At 41.9% G+C, this 15764-nt stretch overlaps 1 protein-coding gene across 1 annotated transcript in view; it reads right to left on the reverse strand.

Annotated features, from left to right (window-relative positions):
• The window catches only part of SI (sucrase-isomaltase), a 200856-nt gene that overhangs the window by 62443 nt on the left and 122649 nt on the right, over positions 1 to 15764 (reverse strand). The window contains exons 47-52 of the mRNA XM_050965764.1: positions 13062 to 13232; positions 11610 to 11759; positions 9708 to 9914; positions 6306 to 6460; positions 1639 to 1807; positions 41 to 137 (exon numbers count right to left, since the gene is read on the reverse strand). Of these exons, the coding sequence (XP_050821721.1) occupies positions 41 to 137; positions 1639 to 1807; positions 6306 to 6460; positions 9708 to 9914; positions 11610 to 11759; positions 13062 to 13232 (949 nt within the window). The remainder of the gene's footprint in view (positions 1 to 40; positions 138 to 1638; positions 1808 to 6305; positions 6461 to 9707; positions 9915 to 11609; positions 11760 to 13061; positions 13233 to 15764) is intronic.

Below are 15764 nucleotides of genomic sequence, written 5' to 3' on the forward strand. Positions count from 1 at the left end.
TAGAGGAAACTATTTCTGAAAGTTTTTCTTTCTTTTTTACCCATTGCATTACTGGTAAGCAAGAGGACTCCATGAGCATTTCCATCATTTTCCAGGCCCATGTAAAAGGGATGGAAACCATAGGAATTCAGTTTGTACTGCAAAAAGAAGAAAAAAATTATGGTTTCACTTTGGAGGTGAACATAATTTGTGAAAGCAGCAAAGACTAACAGAAGACTAACAGCATAGACTAACAGACAAGGTGCCACAGGATTCTTTGCCGCTTTTACAGATCCAGACTAACACGGCTACCCCTCTGATACTTGACATAATTTGTGAACATTCTACTGGCAAGTAAACAGTCTAATATTCCTAAATGATTACTGATAAATCCACTCTACTAAAATAACTTTCCCATCATTTTCATCTTTTAGGCACTTTTCTTGTATTGTACTGATACATTCAACTGGCCTTTTGACATTTTTGTTTTATACAAAAAGTTCTCAAGGTGTGATTGTAAAGGTCACGAGAGTACAGCTATGTGAACTGAAGACAGCAGCGTATTTAATGACTAGACTGATGAAGCAGCATCTAAAGGAGAGAAACATGTAACAGTCTATAACATGATCCACCCATGGATTTTCCTATCACAGATGTTTAACAATGACAGCTCAGCACTTTACAACAAGAAAACCAATGATTATGGAGCACTCATTTTAAAGGGTCAAGTCATGTAGTTTGCTAATCCACTGAACTTTCATCTCAGCAGTTTCACAGAATTCCTTCACAAAAATTTCTCCATACTATGGCTTGCTGGAATACTTGTTGTAATACTTGTTGTGATTGCTCCCACTGCAATGTGATGTGTATTACATTAATGTACAGTTCTCATTACTGAACCACTTTTCATAAAAACACAAGTCAGGGTGAGTCAGTGATCAGTCTTAGGTCATTTTACATATGTGTATATATAGAAGTTACTATTTACATTTGAGGCCCCAGATAGACCCACTTCCTTCTCTTTCTCTTGGCAGGCAGAAGCCCTACCTAGGCATACTACTTTATCTTCTCAGGGAGTGGGACCAGCTTAGGCAGCAGCCCCAGACTATGAACTTGGAAGACTGGACATTTTTTGTACCCTCTTAAGCCAGAAAAGATCACCCAGGATTATGTTGAAGTCCTCCAGCATTTAGTCACATTTATAGGAGCAGCCTGAAAGTGATATGAGGCTGGTTACATCTGATCTAATACCTGCCCTTCTCACAGGGAGATGTGACAATTGCATTCTCCGTGCTCCCTGCTTCTTGCTGCAGACGTCTTGGTGCCTCAGGATGGCCCGCGTAGTGGGGGGATGTTGGGCTTGCATGACCTGGTACTAACCCGTCTCACTCTTGGAGGTGGAACAATTGTGCTTATCTTCCTCGCCATTTCTGCCCCAACTTCACCTGTGGGACCTTAACTATTAATAAACTTTGTTTTGGTTTGTTGTAATGATAATGATATCTGTGACCAGGGCATAGCATACACCCGTGTTACTGTCTGCATTGTTTTAAAACAAAATATTCTATCACCACCCTGGAAAAAATCTCTACGTTATGTGTACCAAGAACATAGTTGCTGCTCAGAATAAAATCTAATTCAAATTTTATCTCTACTTACACCAGGGGACTGGTCTTTGGTGAACATTCCCCAGGTCTGCCAGTTCATATCACGCCGAAATGTAGTGTGTTCAGTTTCACCAAAGCCGTAGACATACTGTGATGGCAGACGAGTAGAAATCTGAATGAACATGTCACTAAAAGTGAAGCCAGGTACCTGAGAATCCCAACTGAAACAGAATGAGAATTATCCCATTATCATCAGTAAAGAGCTGGAAAGATACACAAATAATAGTTGCTGAGAATTTTGAAAGTTACAAAAGAATATTTGGGGTAGTAGCCATGCAACTGTTTTTCTTAATGAAGCACAGGGTGACTGTTTAATCTGCTAGAAGACTATCTGTGTCAGAGTGTAAGGAAGTTGGGTATTATTGAATACACTCTGGAATTTAGATAAAATGAACACTAAATACCTATTAAGAAGTTTCTTAGAACTGAAGGAAACTCTAATTAATCTAGATATTAATTTCAATTTCAGTGATGTTTTTAAACCCAGTGTATTGCATGCTTAGTAATGATGACATATGGGGAAACAAAGGAGATGTTAGAGAGGCTGATGATTAAGGTTTGAATGATTTGTGAAGTCAAGGCTGAAGACAGTTTTGTTGGTTTGGATAAGCATCTGAACTTTCAAAAACAAATCAAATTGTGAAAATTTTGGGTCTCGTGTAATTTGTGCTGCTACTCAGGAGAAAAACTTTCATAGATTCAGAAGATTCCAAAATCAGAGAAAAACATTGAGATAATCTAGTCTGACCTCCTGTATAATACAGGCCATAGAACTTGCCCAAAATAATGCCTACGGCATCTGTTTTAGAGAACCATGCAATCTTTGTTTAAAAATTGTCAGTGATGGAGAATCCACCACGACCTTTGGTAAGTTGTCCCAATGGTAAATTACCCTCACTGTCAAATATCTATGCCTTACTTAACAGTCTGAATTTGTCTAGCTTCAACCGTCAGCAATTAATTGTGTTATTTCTTTCTCTTCGAGTTCGAACAGCCCATTACACCTATTTGTTCCTTATGTAGATATATACAGATTGCAATCAAGTCACCCCTTGGCCTTCTCTTTGTTCAGCTAAACAGATGGAGCTCTTTGAGTCTATCACTATACGGTGTGTTCTCTATTCGTTTAAATCATTCATGTGGCTCTTCTCTGAACCCTCTCCAGTTTAACAAAATCCTTCTTGAATTGTCGGCACCAGAACTGGACACAGTATTCCAGCAGCAGTCGTACCGGTACAAATATAGAAATAAAATAAATAGCCTCTTTACTCCTAGGCAAGAGCCTCTCCTTTATTCATCCCAGAAATACATTAGCTCTTGTAGCCAGAGCATCACACTGAGAAGTCCTATTCAGCTGATTTCCCACCATGACCCCAAATGTGTTTCAGAGTCACTGCTTCCTAGGATAGAATCTTGTATCATGTAAGTATGGACTTTGTTCTTTGGTCCTAGATATATACATTTACATTTATTCATTTTATAATGTCCATTTGCTTAAGCTCAGTTTACCAGATCACTCTGAGTCAGGAACCTGTCCTCTTCAATATTTAACAATCCCCCAATTTTTGTGGCATCTGCAAACTTTGTCAGTGACAATTTTATGGTTTTTTCCAGGTCATTGATAAAATCATTAAACAGCATTGTGAATAGAAGCATTCTGCTCAAAGTGTACATTCGCCACATTCAATCAAATCAAAGATGTATCCCAGCAGTACCACTTGTGGCACACGCAACCCTGCCTTCCTCATTCAAGGAGCCAAGGGCTTTAAAGGAGCTTGACCACTGACTCCCTCTCCATTCCTTCATACCACTGTCCAACTAATACACTAATTAGTGGGGAAGGGTCGTGGAACATGTATGTGCACAATACAACAGGAAAAGCATAGTTACTGTATAGGTAAGTAACCATTTTTTCTCCTCCAAGTGATTGTTCACAAATGTCACCTGCAGTAGAATGTCTTTGGATCACTTGAAGAGAGTTTGCAACAGTGACTGGCCAATACTGGCTTGAATGATAGCCCAGTGACCGGAAGAGGTATATGCTAGTAAACATGTTGCTGCCTTGCATATATCCACTCTTGGTATGTTACTCAAGAAGACTGAGGAAGTGGAATGAATCTTTGTGGAATGGGCCATTATCCTCGGAGGGAGAGCAATCTTTGCTAGATAATAGCAGAGTTTGATGTAGTCAGAAATCCAATGAGATATATACAGTTCCCTAACCAGCTGCCCTGCACTCCTACAAAGTGTATAGGAGATAATCTAAAAGAATGTACAAAGTATGAAGCCTCTCTTTGGCTTTACGAGAGTGAGCCTTTAGAAAAAAACACCAGCAGATGAATGACCTGATTGAGGTGGAACTTCAAACATAAACAAGGTGTGGCCAAAAAGAAACTTTGTTTTTGTGAAATGTCTTTAAAGGGGGCTTGGCTAACAGTGCCTGAAGCTCAGACTCCCTTTTGGCAGATGGTACCTGACTGCTACCAGAAATGCTGTTTTCATTGATAGCAACAAGTATAAGATTTAAAATATAGCAGGTAATCATATATGAGTAATATATAATATATGTATAATCTCTCTATTATTTGGTGACAACCAGTGAGACTCAGTCCAGATTGAGAACCTTTTCCATTTCATTGATAAGTGGCTCTTCCTGCTATGCACACCAGCATGGCTTGGACATCCTAAGAGCAAACTCTTTCCTTACTGCCAGTCATCCAAATAAGGAAATATCTGAACGCCTAAATGTTGAAGATGAACTGCCACTACTGCCATATATTTGGTAAACACCCTCAGGGCATGTGTTAGGCTGAAGGGCAGCACCATGTCCTGGCAGTGCATATTGCCTACCATGAACTAGAAATTCATGTGGCAATACATCCTAGCCACAGAAAGTATGTATGTATCCTGCAGCTGGAGGCAACGTACTGATTTTCCGCCTTCAAGGAAGGGAGAACAGATTGGGGAATCATTCTGTTCTTCATTTTCTTGGTTAATCTGTTAAATGTTCTTACATCTTAAATCTAGGAATCTACATTTCTCTTCCAAAATAGGCTTTGGAGCCATGGCACCCAGAGAGGCACTCTTTGTAGAGGAATGCTCTGCTTTCTCGTGGTTAGGGTCGGGCTTTTAAGAGGGACATGTTGTCTTTTCAGGAAGACTAACTTTAAGACAGGAATTCCTTTGTTTCTTCATCCTCGTGGGGAAAGAGGTACAAATAGGACATTTGTTCCCCACTTGTCCCTCTCCTACACAAATTAGGCAACATTTGAAACTCTCAGTGACAGCTGTGCATGTGGAAAACAGATGTTTTGGCTTTTTTTTTTTGCCATGCAAAAATCCCCTGGATTTAAACCATCAGCTAACTAACTAACTTGTCACTATATGAAGTGAACTGTAAGTATGTACAAATCAGAAAATCTCTTTTACAGATGCCTAACTGAGGCTCAAGGAGCGACAGGGAACTCTCCAGCTCTCACCACAGATGGTGAAAAGGAGCTAAGAGGGAGGAGGGCAGCCATATCCCTTTTATGGCCTCAGGTCCATGTTCGAGAAAGGCAGGGATACGCATGCTGACTAGTGGTACTGCTGGCAGAAGTCTTGTACTCAAGTGCATTGGGTGCACATACACCTGCAGTGGAATGTACACGAGCACAACCAGTCACTCAAAGGAGAATGTTTAGTTATCTTCATTTTGTTTAAGCCACAGCTCCAACATCAGTGGGATAGCCTCTCTTTAAGCTAGGTATCAGCTCAGAATCAGCATCTGTAAATCACATTCTTTTTGTTCTCAATTTGATCAGAGAATGAGTTTGATATTTTGCAACAGATTTAGTTCTAAGTGAGAATTAATTGCTCTGAAAGCTCTTGAGGATGTAATAATGCTCCCTCTAAGGGTATGTCTACACTGGAGCTTGAGGGGTAATTTCCAGCTCACATAGACATACCTGTTCTAGTTCTCATCAAGCTAGCATGTTAAAACTACAAGTGTAGCAGCAGGGCCGGAGCTACCATTTAGGCAGCTTATGCAATCGCCTAGGGCGCCAGAATAAATGGCGGGCGCCGTTTTACCGGGGGGGGGGGCAGGCGGCTCCAGTGAAGCTGCCTCAGTGGTGCCTGCGAAGTGTCCGGTGCTCTGCAGCTCCGGTTGAGCTGCTGCAGTCATGCCTGCAGATGGTCGGCTTCTCGCGCGGCTCCGGTAGACCGCCCGCAGGCATCACGGCGGCAGCTCCACCAGAGCCGCGGGACCAGCACGCGGGGTGGCGAAATTGCCGTCCGCCTAGGGCTCTCAAACCCCTAGTGCCGGTCCTGTGTAGCAGTAGTGATACTAGCAACAGGACAGGTTAGCTACATACCTAGTGTTTCATATGGGATTGTACTCAAGGCCACCAGCCTGTCCCACATTTATAGATGCCACAGATACACTTCTATTTTTTGTTTACATTTCCAACTCCAGTGGAGAAATATGCTAAAATAATAAATAGGTCTTGCTGAAACATATCAAGTTAATTAATTTAACATCAAGTACTTTTCACCAGTAACACCATGGTAGCTTAGCAAAATGCAGCCTATTCAAGCTAAGCCAGTAGTTAGGGATTTCCACCAAACATACATGTTAAAATAAAAATGTCATCTATAGCAAACCAAGTTTTCACTTACATAATTGTTCCAGTGCGTTTGCGCTGAATCTGAATACCAAATGGATTGTTCTTAATGGTCACTTGATAGAGTCGACCTGCTTCTGTACTTGTTGGAGTACTAGGGAGGAATAGTGGTACTGGAACTTCATATCTCTTATTGTTGGCATCATAAATCTGTGAAAAGAAAGGCAGTAGTCTTGAAAGTGTAATACATAAGACCTGTTTCTTGCGACTGTTTTTTTTTTTAAAGTTCTCCTTAGTCAAAGAGCGAAAAATTATTTGTGAGTGTGGTCATGTTCAAGAATGTAAGTTATCATCATACGGGAAGTAACAGCAAACACTATAGTTGTGGTCCCTGTACTGTACAACAAAAAGGACCTAATTCTGTGGCTATTTTTTCCTGGATTTTGTGGCAATGTGTGGCTGCTTCATTTACATATGAAAAACACAATCAACCAGCACAGTAGCCTTTGTCTTGTTTATTTTGATGTTAAATTCCATTTATTTACGCTGCCTCTACATTTTTAGTTGTCAATATGCCAGAAAATTTCTGCACTGGCCTTACATAAGTGCATTGTAGAAGATGTCAGGGGCCAGTCTGAACGTTTTGGCTCCTAGGTATTGGATAGTTGGAGGATGGGGGAAGTGGGAGGTAGCTTTTGATTGTGGAATAAAGCATATTAGCAGGACATTTCTGCTAAAAGAATCAATGATAGTTAATTATCAGCTTAAGATTTCAGGCTTAACTCACTAAGAGTATTAGGGCAGTGTAAGAGATAGACCTCTATAGAGATTATTAATTGTTATTAGTAAAGGTATTCTAATTAATTCTTATAATATTGGTTTATTACAATTTGCATTTTCTGTTAACTGAATATTAAAAGGTACTTACAATTATTTTTATGCCCATCATGCTTGGAAAATGCAATAATATCTGCTTATATTTTGGTTACATATGTTATTAAATGAAATGTAAGGCTAATTCCAGGAGGCTTCTGCTTCCTGTAAACTAGTGACTCACTCCTAAAATGTCAAAACTGATACCACTCTTGGCCATAAAACATCCAAACATCTGTTATGCAAGCTCTGACATGCAGCTTTTATAACTTATATATTGCTTCAACTATTTATACTATTTTCTTTTATGCTATATTTTGAATATATATTTGTATATAACTGGTAATTATTGTAATTGTTTACATAGAATTAAGCTAGTAGAATGTTCAGCTAAGGAAGACGATGCCGCACAAGTGGTTGAATAGTGAAAAGTAAGTGGCTGCAGACTCCTTGCACAAGCTCTTGTACACCTTACATAACGTACAGGAGTCCACTCTCAATCACTGTCTCCTTTATAAGGAAAACAAATAGGAGCCATCTCAGAGGCACCTTATGAGAGTTATAGCTGTGGAGGTTGATTTGTCACACCTTGAACTGGTTCCTCATCAATTTTTACCTCAGAGCTTCAATAAAACCCTGCACATCTATATTCATCATTTGTGTTTGTTGAAACTTAGGTAGCTCAACTGACACGCTGAGCTGTCTGTAAAAGATCATAGATTTAAAAAACCCCAAAGAGGTGAGAATAAGCACTCTGGAACCTCACACCACTTCTAATATTCAATATGTCAGACATGGGACACAATGTGATATGACATTACATATGGAATAGGTCTAATTGCTCAGTAATCAGTGTGTCATGCTACTGCAAGAGTATGAAACAAAGCAGTGTTATCCACTTATTTGCACAGCAAGCCATCTTTAGCAGTTTGCAGAAAAAGTGATCACTCTCTTTGAATAATAAAATGAAATAGTCTCTAGAACAGCGGCTCTCAACAAATGTTAGCGTACCCCTACGGGTACGCAGAGTTCTTCCAGGTGGGACATCAACTTTTCTAGATATTTGCCTAGTTTTACAACAGGCTACATAAAAAGCATTAACCAAATCAGTACAAAATAAAATTTCATACAGACAATGACATGTTTATACTGCTCTATATACTGTACACTGAAATGTAAGTACACCTCTACCCTCATAGAACGCAGGGTTCGCATACAACACAGTAAAGCTCTGACACGCTGCTCTGAGTAACATGTTAATGGTGTTGGGGCAGGCCGAGGCAGAGGTGTTTGATAAGGGACAGAGGGTATCGGGAGCGGTTAGGGGTTCCCTCCCCCCCAGGGCCTGGGGGGCAGGAGCTGTGGTAGGGCACTTTTGGGGGCCCCGTAGTCCCAGAGTGGCCTGGGGGATTAGCGGGGTGCCGGGAGCAGCCTGCTCTGCTTCCCTCACTCCAGTCCCAGCCGTGTCACTCGGGGGAGGGAGCTTGGGAGAAGGGTTCACCACCGCACTCACTAGCAGCGGCGGAAGCAGAGCAGCCCAGCCCCAGACCACTACACTCCACCCGCTCCCAGCCGCAGCGCTCTGCTTCAGGTCACAGCTGAGTATAAGGGGCATCCTTTCCCCAACCTCCCTGCACTCACCTGCGGTGGGAAGTGAAGAGCCGCAGCTGGGAGGTGGCAGAGTGGAGTGGCCTGGGACCATGTCGGTCCGCTTCCCTCCACCGGTGAGTTCTGAGGGCATCCTTTTCCCAACCTCCCCGCACTCACCAGTGGTGAAAAGTGGAGCATTCCAGCCCCAGCCAGCTCCACTCCGCCAGCTCCCAGCCATGGCGCTCCACTTCCTGCTGCAGGTGAGTGAGTGCAGGGCCTTTACCCAGCCGCCCCTCAACGATATGGCTCCTGCCAGGGCAAGGAAAGCGGATCAGGCTGGGGTCGTGTCGCTCTACTTCCCACCGCAGGTGAGTACTGGGGGGCATACTTTCCCCAATCTCTCCGCACTCACCAATGGCAGGAAGCGGAGCGACGTGGCTGGGAGCTGGAAGGGTGGAGCGGACTCAGTCAACGCTGCTCCACTTCCTGCTGCTGCCGCTGAGTGCCTGTCAGCGGGCGGGGAGGGGTGCATGGGGTCGGAGCAGTCAGGAGACAGAGGGGTTGTGTAAAGGGTGGGATCCTGGGGGTGATTAGGGATGGGGGTCTCTGGAGGGGGCAGTCAGGGAACAAGGAACGGGGGCTAAGCAAGTTTGATATAACGCGGTCTCACCTATAACACGGTGAGATTTGTCGTCTCCCAGGGACCGCGTTATATCGGGGTAGAGGTGTACAATATTTCTATTCCAACTGATTTATATTAGAATTATACAGTAAAATGAGAAAGTAAGCAATTCTTCAATACTAGTGTGCTGTGACACTTTTGTGTTTCTATGTCTGATTTTGAAAGCAAGTAAATTTTAAGTGAGGTGGAACTTACTCTCCCCTACTCTCCTCTGAAGCCATGTATGGCCTAGTAACATTCTAGCTCACTAAAAATGAAAAATTATCACTAATCTCATCATCGGTTGTCCTAACAGATTCAGACTGAAATTACCTTGAACTGCAACATGTTGTCGTCATGATATTTCACTTCCAAGCGAAGTGTGTTGATAGGGGGAGAACGATCCCCATAGCGGTCAGGGATACTAGGATCTCTGGAGAGGTCAGCAGTAAGACCTGAAGCGGTGTTTTGAATGTTACTGACAGAATAACCATAATTACTTGGGTAGTAACATGATGGTACAAGGGAGTTAGAGACAACCTGAAAAATATATTGCAGATTAGAAAACAGTACATGAGATCATTCATTTTAAAAGACAATTCCAGAAAAGACCCATTTTTAACAGGTAACTCATTACATGAGCAACTGGTTGGAAAGGTTACTGCAACAATGCTGAACAGTGTGAAAACAAATCCTAACAAAGAACACAATGATTTATGCAATTAAGATCAGAGAAAACTTTCCATCATTACAGTGGTGTCCCTTGGAGGAGGACATCCCATTAATCTTACACAGATATACAGCATTTGACTTGACAATTTCAATGCAGAGTATTTAAGTAGGTTTAGAAATATGACGAAAAGAACTCCCTGGGATTTATTTATGATTCCTCATCATTTATTTACATTTAACAACCAACAGCGCTTGATAACTTTATCTTTCCGTTTCTTAATTGTATTTTAATAGAAGCATCTCTTACTTGTTCATAAAATTCTATTATATTAGCAGTGGTAAGGAACACTGCATTTAATGCCGGTGCTTAGCGGTCACTATTCTAAATCCACCTGTCAAATTCCTTGGGTTTTTCCTGGTATTTTCATTTTCAGAGTGAGATTTTGTTCATGCTTTGTGTATGCCCAGGGGTTTTTTCTCCACTTGAAAGCACATCTTTTATTGAATACATGGACAGGGGAAAAAATACACTTTTTCTCACCATTATAAAGAAAAATTACGATGACAACAAAAACCCTTGCAAATTCCTCTGAACAGGTGTACAATCAAGCAGGGTTTGAGAGGTGAAAACAAGCATGTACCAAGAAGCCCTAAATGTTGAGAAGTGCCTTTTATTGTTCAGGAGGAAATGGCTGAGAATTCGCCTATTTACCTACTAATTTTATTGACTGAGCATACCGAGAAGATCTTTTCACTGAGGACTCAATCTTACTTCCATTAGCATCAAGTGAAATCTTTGCCTGGTTCACAGATTATCATTGTCCTCCTAATCCAAACCAAGCTTAGAATCAAACAGCTAAAGAGAAGGATGGGAAAGAGAGAAAAATAGAGTAGAGATGAAGTGACACTTGAGACAGTACTCAAGGCCGGCGCTTGTATTTAGGTGGCCTACCCAATCACCTAGGGCGCCAGGATTATTAGTGGGCGGCGTTTTGCCAGAGGGGGTGGCAGGCAGCTTCGGTGGACATACGCAGTCGTGCCTGCAGAGGGTCCGCTGGTCTGCAGCTCTGGTGCAGCTGCCGCAGTGGTGCCTGCAGACGGTCCTAGCGCCAGTCCTGACGGTACTAAGTGTAGAAACTTTAGGTTCACATCTTAGGAGTTGCTCAAGACCCAGCTCTGGGGATGCTGATGTCAGCCAATTTCCTATTTTGGTCTGTTCTTTTCAGATCAGGAAAAAGAGCCCAGTGGCAAAATGTCAAATGCCTGAGTTCCAGTAGTGGTGGTGATAGTTATAGTGGTAAGGATGATTAATTCTGCCTGCCATGCATAAGCAAGCTGCTAAGTGATCCCCTGAGAAGCAATGTCCAAAATGTGTGGCAACCTTGATCCACAGAGTCATACTTATTTTCATCTCTCAAACATTTTGTTGTGTTGCTAAAACAATTCTGCAAGCTCATCAAATACCTAAAAACCCTAGCCAGCAACTCTTTTAGTTTAGATAAATTGTTAGTGTCATTAAAGTAAAGTCCTTATTCCTGCTTCACGCAAATCAGTTCTGCTTACCTCCCAGATACAGCCACGAGCAGTACAATTTTCTTCTGATGCACCCGAGTCAGGATAACAGTTAAATTTCTCATTGTCTTCAACCACTGAAGACCAGTCCACTGAGTAGGGTTTCCCTAGTTCAAGCTGAAGCCCGGTAATATGCAGCAGCTTTGAAAGGAAACAAAAAAACAACAACAGATCTACCTGAGGCCATTGCATTTTTCAGCTCTCACACTACTTATTAGATAGTTTCTTCTTTTTGTCTTCTTCCCCTAATTCAGATTTGAAACAATTTATCTGTGACATATTTTAACACTGAATTCCAATCTATTGGCTTCCCAGGGACGCTGTAAAGATCAGAATCCTGCTCTCTCTTTTTATAAGCTTGGAGTCCATTCTGATTTCACCTGTGCACAGGAATTCCCACTTTCCCATCCAAGGAATGAGAGCACAGCTAAATACAACAGATTTTTTGGGTATGTTTCAGGTGCAAGGCAGAAAGGCGTGAGACTTAATAAAGGATACAGTTTTGTAGAAAGCCTGGGGAAGAGGCTGGGGGTGGGAATAACCTTGCATTTTTCCATCAGAAGAGTGGCAACCCTAAAAGCAGCTACAGGAGGTATGTTTATATTTGAAAGGCAGTCTAGAGGAATGTGTCTGGAAGGCCACCATGATCATCAGCATTTGTTTCAATTGCATTTAGGAGTGATTGACTCAATTATGATTTACAGTTAATATTGACTTCTTCCTCATAATTATATACATGATAGAGTCACAGGGGAGGTTTTTTAGTCCTGAGAAATCTTTTTATTATTTTAATAAGAAGAAATGTGTTGGATATTTCACAAAAACATGCAAGGTCAAATCATGGCCCATTGGGAGTTTTGCCAATGGCTTCAGTGGAGACAAGATTTAACCCATAGAGATAGGGTCTTTGCCTTGAACTGCATATAGCCTATATTTGACATAACACAACAAAAAAGGTTAATAATTATACATGGGCAGGGGCAGGGAGGAGAAAAGAAATGGGTGGCAAGAACAGAATCATCTAACTTCTCAGTAAGTACTTGTTGAAGATACTATATTCCCTCTCAGTTCTCTTAGGGCTTAAATAAGCTTTAAGGAGGGCTGAAAAAAAAATCAAGCACTCAGAGTTAGGAATTACCAAAGATTAAGGGTTTTACTGCAGCAATAACTTAGCCACATTGCACATACGCTCTGTCATATTGTCTTGCTTTTTTATTTTGTCAGATTGAAACCATGTTTGATTACATTGTGTGTCATTTACATCATACAACAATTCCAGGTTGTTTGATTTCACAAGGCAATTATTTCTAGCGGCACATTCTTGTATTTATTAAAAAATATAGGACTTAATATTGCAACTGAGATCTGATTCAATGCCAAGTTTAAGGAAGAAAAGTTACATTATTCAGCAGATGGCTTAATACCCTTGAATTAGCTGCTTACCTTTTTTGTAGCACTGTAGTTGATATTATGGAGAGATGGAACGGTCACACCGTTTTGTTTTACTGTAACAGCTAAAGGTACTCTGTCAACTCCCAAGACTTTAATTTCATCAAATTTTAAATTGTTTGGGTCAGTGTATCCATTGTGCACAACCTTAATTTCTAAAACACTCTGAAAAGACAACAAAATATATTAGATTCATACTGTCCAAACTTGCCATCAAATTGATGTTTAGATATCACAGTGTCTTATAGTATGATCCTTTATCCCTGATTATCACACTAAAAATCATGCAGTTCCTTCTTTCCAGACCCACTTACATGTTTCTTATGTTGGATGGCTATGCAACAGGTACCTGTATATAACACACACATGCATCAAAATGTAGCTTCTCCAGGTAGGACTGCATGTTAAGAGAGACAGCAGAATTCAGCCACAACTGCAGTCCTCCCTTAAGTGTAGACTGCTCCTTGCTAGGGATTCCTATTGAAAAACCAACCCCAAAGAAGCATGGAAGCAGCAGGACCTTGGGTTCTCCTTTCCTCCTCACCCACCAGATGGAGAAAGGAACACTTGGTACACCCTTCTGAGAGGTGGAGCAGTAAACATATTCCTTGCTGCACAATGATGCCTGCTGCTTCAGCTGAGTCAGATTGCACACACGCCACTAAGGAGACTACAATAGAGCTAGAGGTTTCATTTCTAGATTGGGTAGACGTATCCACCCTGCCTCTGACTAAGCTAGTGTGTTAAAGGCAGCAGCATAGTTGCTGCTGCTGCTGCACGAGCAGCAGGACAGGTTAGCTATCCCAAGTACAGTCCTGTTTGAAACCCAGGTACATACTCGGGGGAGCTAGCCTCTCCAACACCCCGGGCAGTTGCAGCTAATACAGCTATTTAGAGTGTATTAACACAATCAGAGCTAGCACAGAGGTGTCTACCCAAGATGGAAATTATTCCTCCAACTCCAATATACCAATACCTTTAGTACAGTCTGTAATAACAGGTAAAATCCAGACCCAAAGGTGAGGGAGAGCATGAAAGGTCAGTAACCTCATGTTCTTGATTAATTTCAGTGTAACTGTAGATCTGTTTGCTTCTCCTTTGTTTTCTTCCAAGGAGGAAGAATGACCCAGTTAGGATACTGGACTGGGATCTAAGAGATCTAGGTTCATTTCCTGCTCTGCCACAGACACTTGAATGTATATAGCTCATTCACTTTTCATGCAGCCATTAATCAGGCAAAATTCTTGTTGAAATCAGTGGGCCAATTCCTGGGCTCCTCTGTGCAATTACAGCCCTGCACAAGGTGACAAAACTCTCTCGTCTCAGAGGGAATGTGTACAGATCACTATCCCTGCACCAGGGCTGGTTCAGCCCTGCAAACCAGTGTGGAGGGGGTCTGAACCATGTACCTACACATCCCCTCTCCACTACATACGAGTTGAATTGTGCCTCACATGATGCTAGAAAGGAGCCATCTCTGTACTCTGGAAATGCAGGGTTAGCAATTTTGTCTGGTCCTTCAGGTTATGTGAGGAAAGATTCCATAAGTCGTTTCCTCCGCCCCCCCCGCCCCCGCATTATGAACTACCACAACGTACAGCTGCAAACAATAAAAACTGGCATATGAATGTAGGGGCAAGCGTATTACTGGAAACCACCTAGAACTTCTTTTTTTTTAATGTGACTACATTTCAAGTTGGATGAGTTTCTTTATAATACATGTTGCTTTTCTGTATATCACAGGAAATTTGTAGAAGTGTGTGTGTTTAATGGCATGTTGTTTTTAAAAATATGCAGGAGATGATGAGTTATAATGTACTCATTTAAATAGACTGGTAAAATGACAGCAGAAGTGCCGCTGACAAAATGATACTATTAGCCTCATGTTACTTTGATTTCTGCATATTGTAAATGTTTAAGTTTTACAAATAAATTTTATGAAATATAGTTTCATCATCAAACAGAATATTTAAAATATCTTCACAATACTTCTTAAATATGTATTTATTACAATTTATTCATATAAAATATAGCATGTTAAATGCAATTACAGACAATCTCAATACAACAGTGTATCTCACTCCGATTTCTACACCACCACCACCACCACCACCACCCCCGGAAACTACAAGTGTTCAGAACCTGGATTTTGATATAGCTCACTGTAGAGTAAGACCAGCTATGAAATTATGAACCATGATGTGGGTTTGGATTGTGAACCAATGTTTCTTTTTGAAAGTCTGAGTGTAATCACATCTGCAGTTCTGGTTTGAGCCTACAACTAAATATCAAGTAAAACAGTGATTCTCAAACTAGCGCTGACGCTTGTTTAGGGAAAACTCCTGGAGGGCCGGGCTGGTTTGTTTACTTGCCGCCAGGGCCGGTGCTTCCATTTAGGCGACGTAGGCGATCGCCTAGGGTGCCAGGATTTGGGAGGGCAGCATTTTGCAGCCCTCGGCGGCAATTCAGCGGCGGGGAGTCCTTCCACGCTCCAGGTCTTCGGTGGCAATTCTGCGGTGGGTCCTTCACTCGCTCTGGGACCCACCGCTGAAATGCCCCGAAGACCGGGAGCGCGGAAGGAACCCCCCGCCGCAGAATTGCCGCCAATGACCAGGAGCGCAAAAGGACCCCTGCCTAGGGCACCAAAAACCCCGGTGCCGCTCCTGCTTGCCGCGTCCACAGATTTGGCCGATCGCA

The sequence above is a fragment of the Gopherus flavomarginatus genome, chromosome 8 (assembly GCF_025201925.1).
Source record: "Gopherus flavomarginatus isolate rGopFla2 chromosome 8, rGopFla2.mat.asm, whole genome shotgun sequence".
Lineage (NCBI taxonomy): Eukaryota > Metazoa > Chordata > Testudines > Testudinidae > Gopherus > Gopherus flavomarginatus.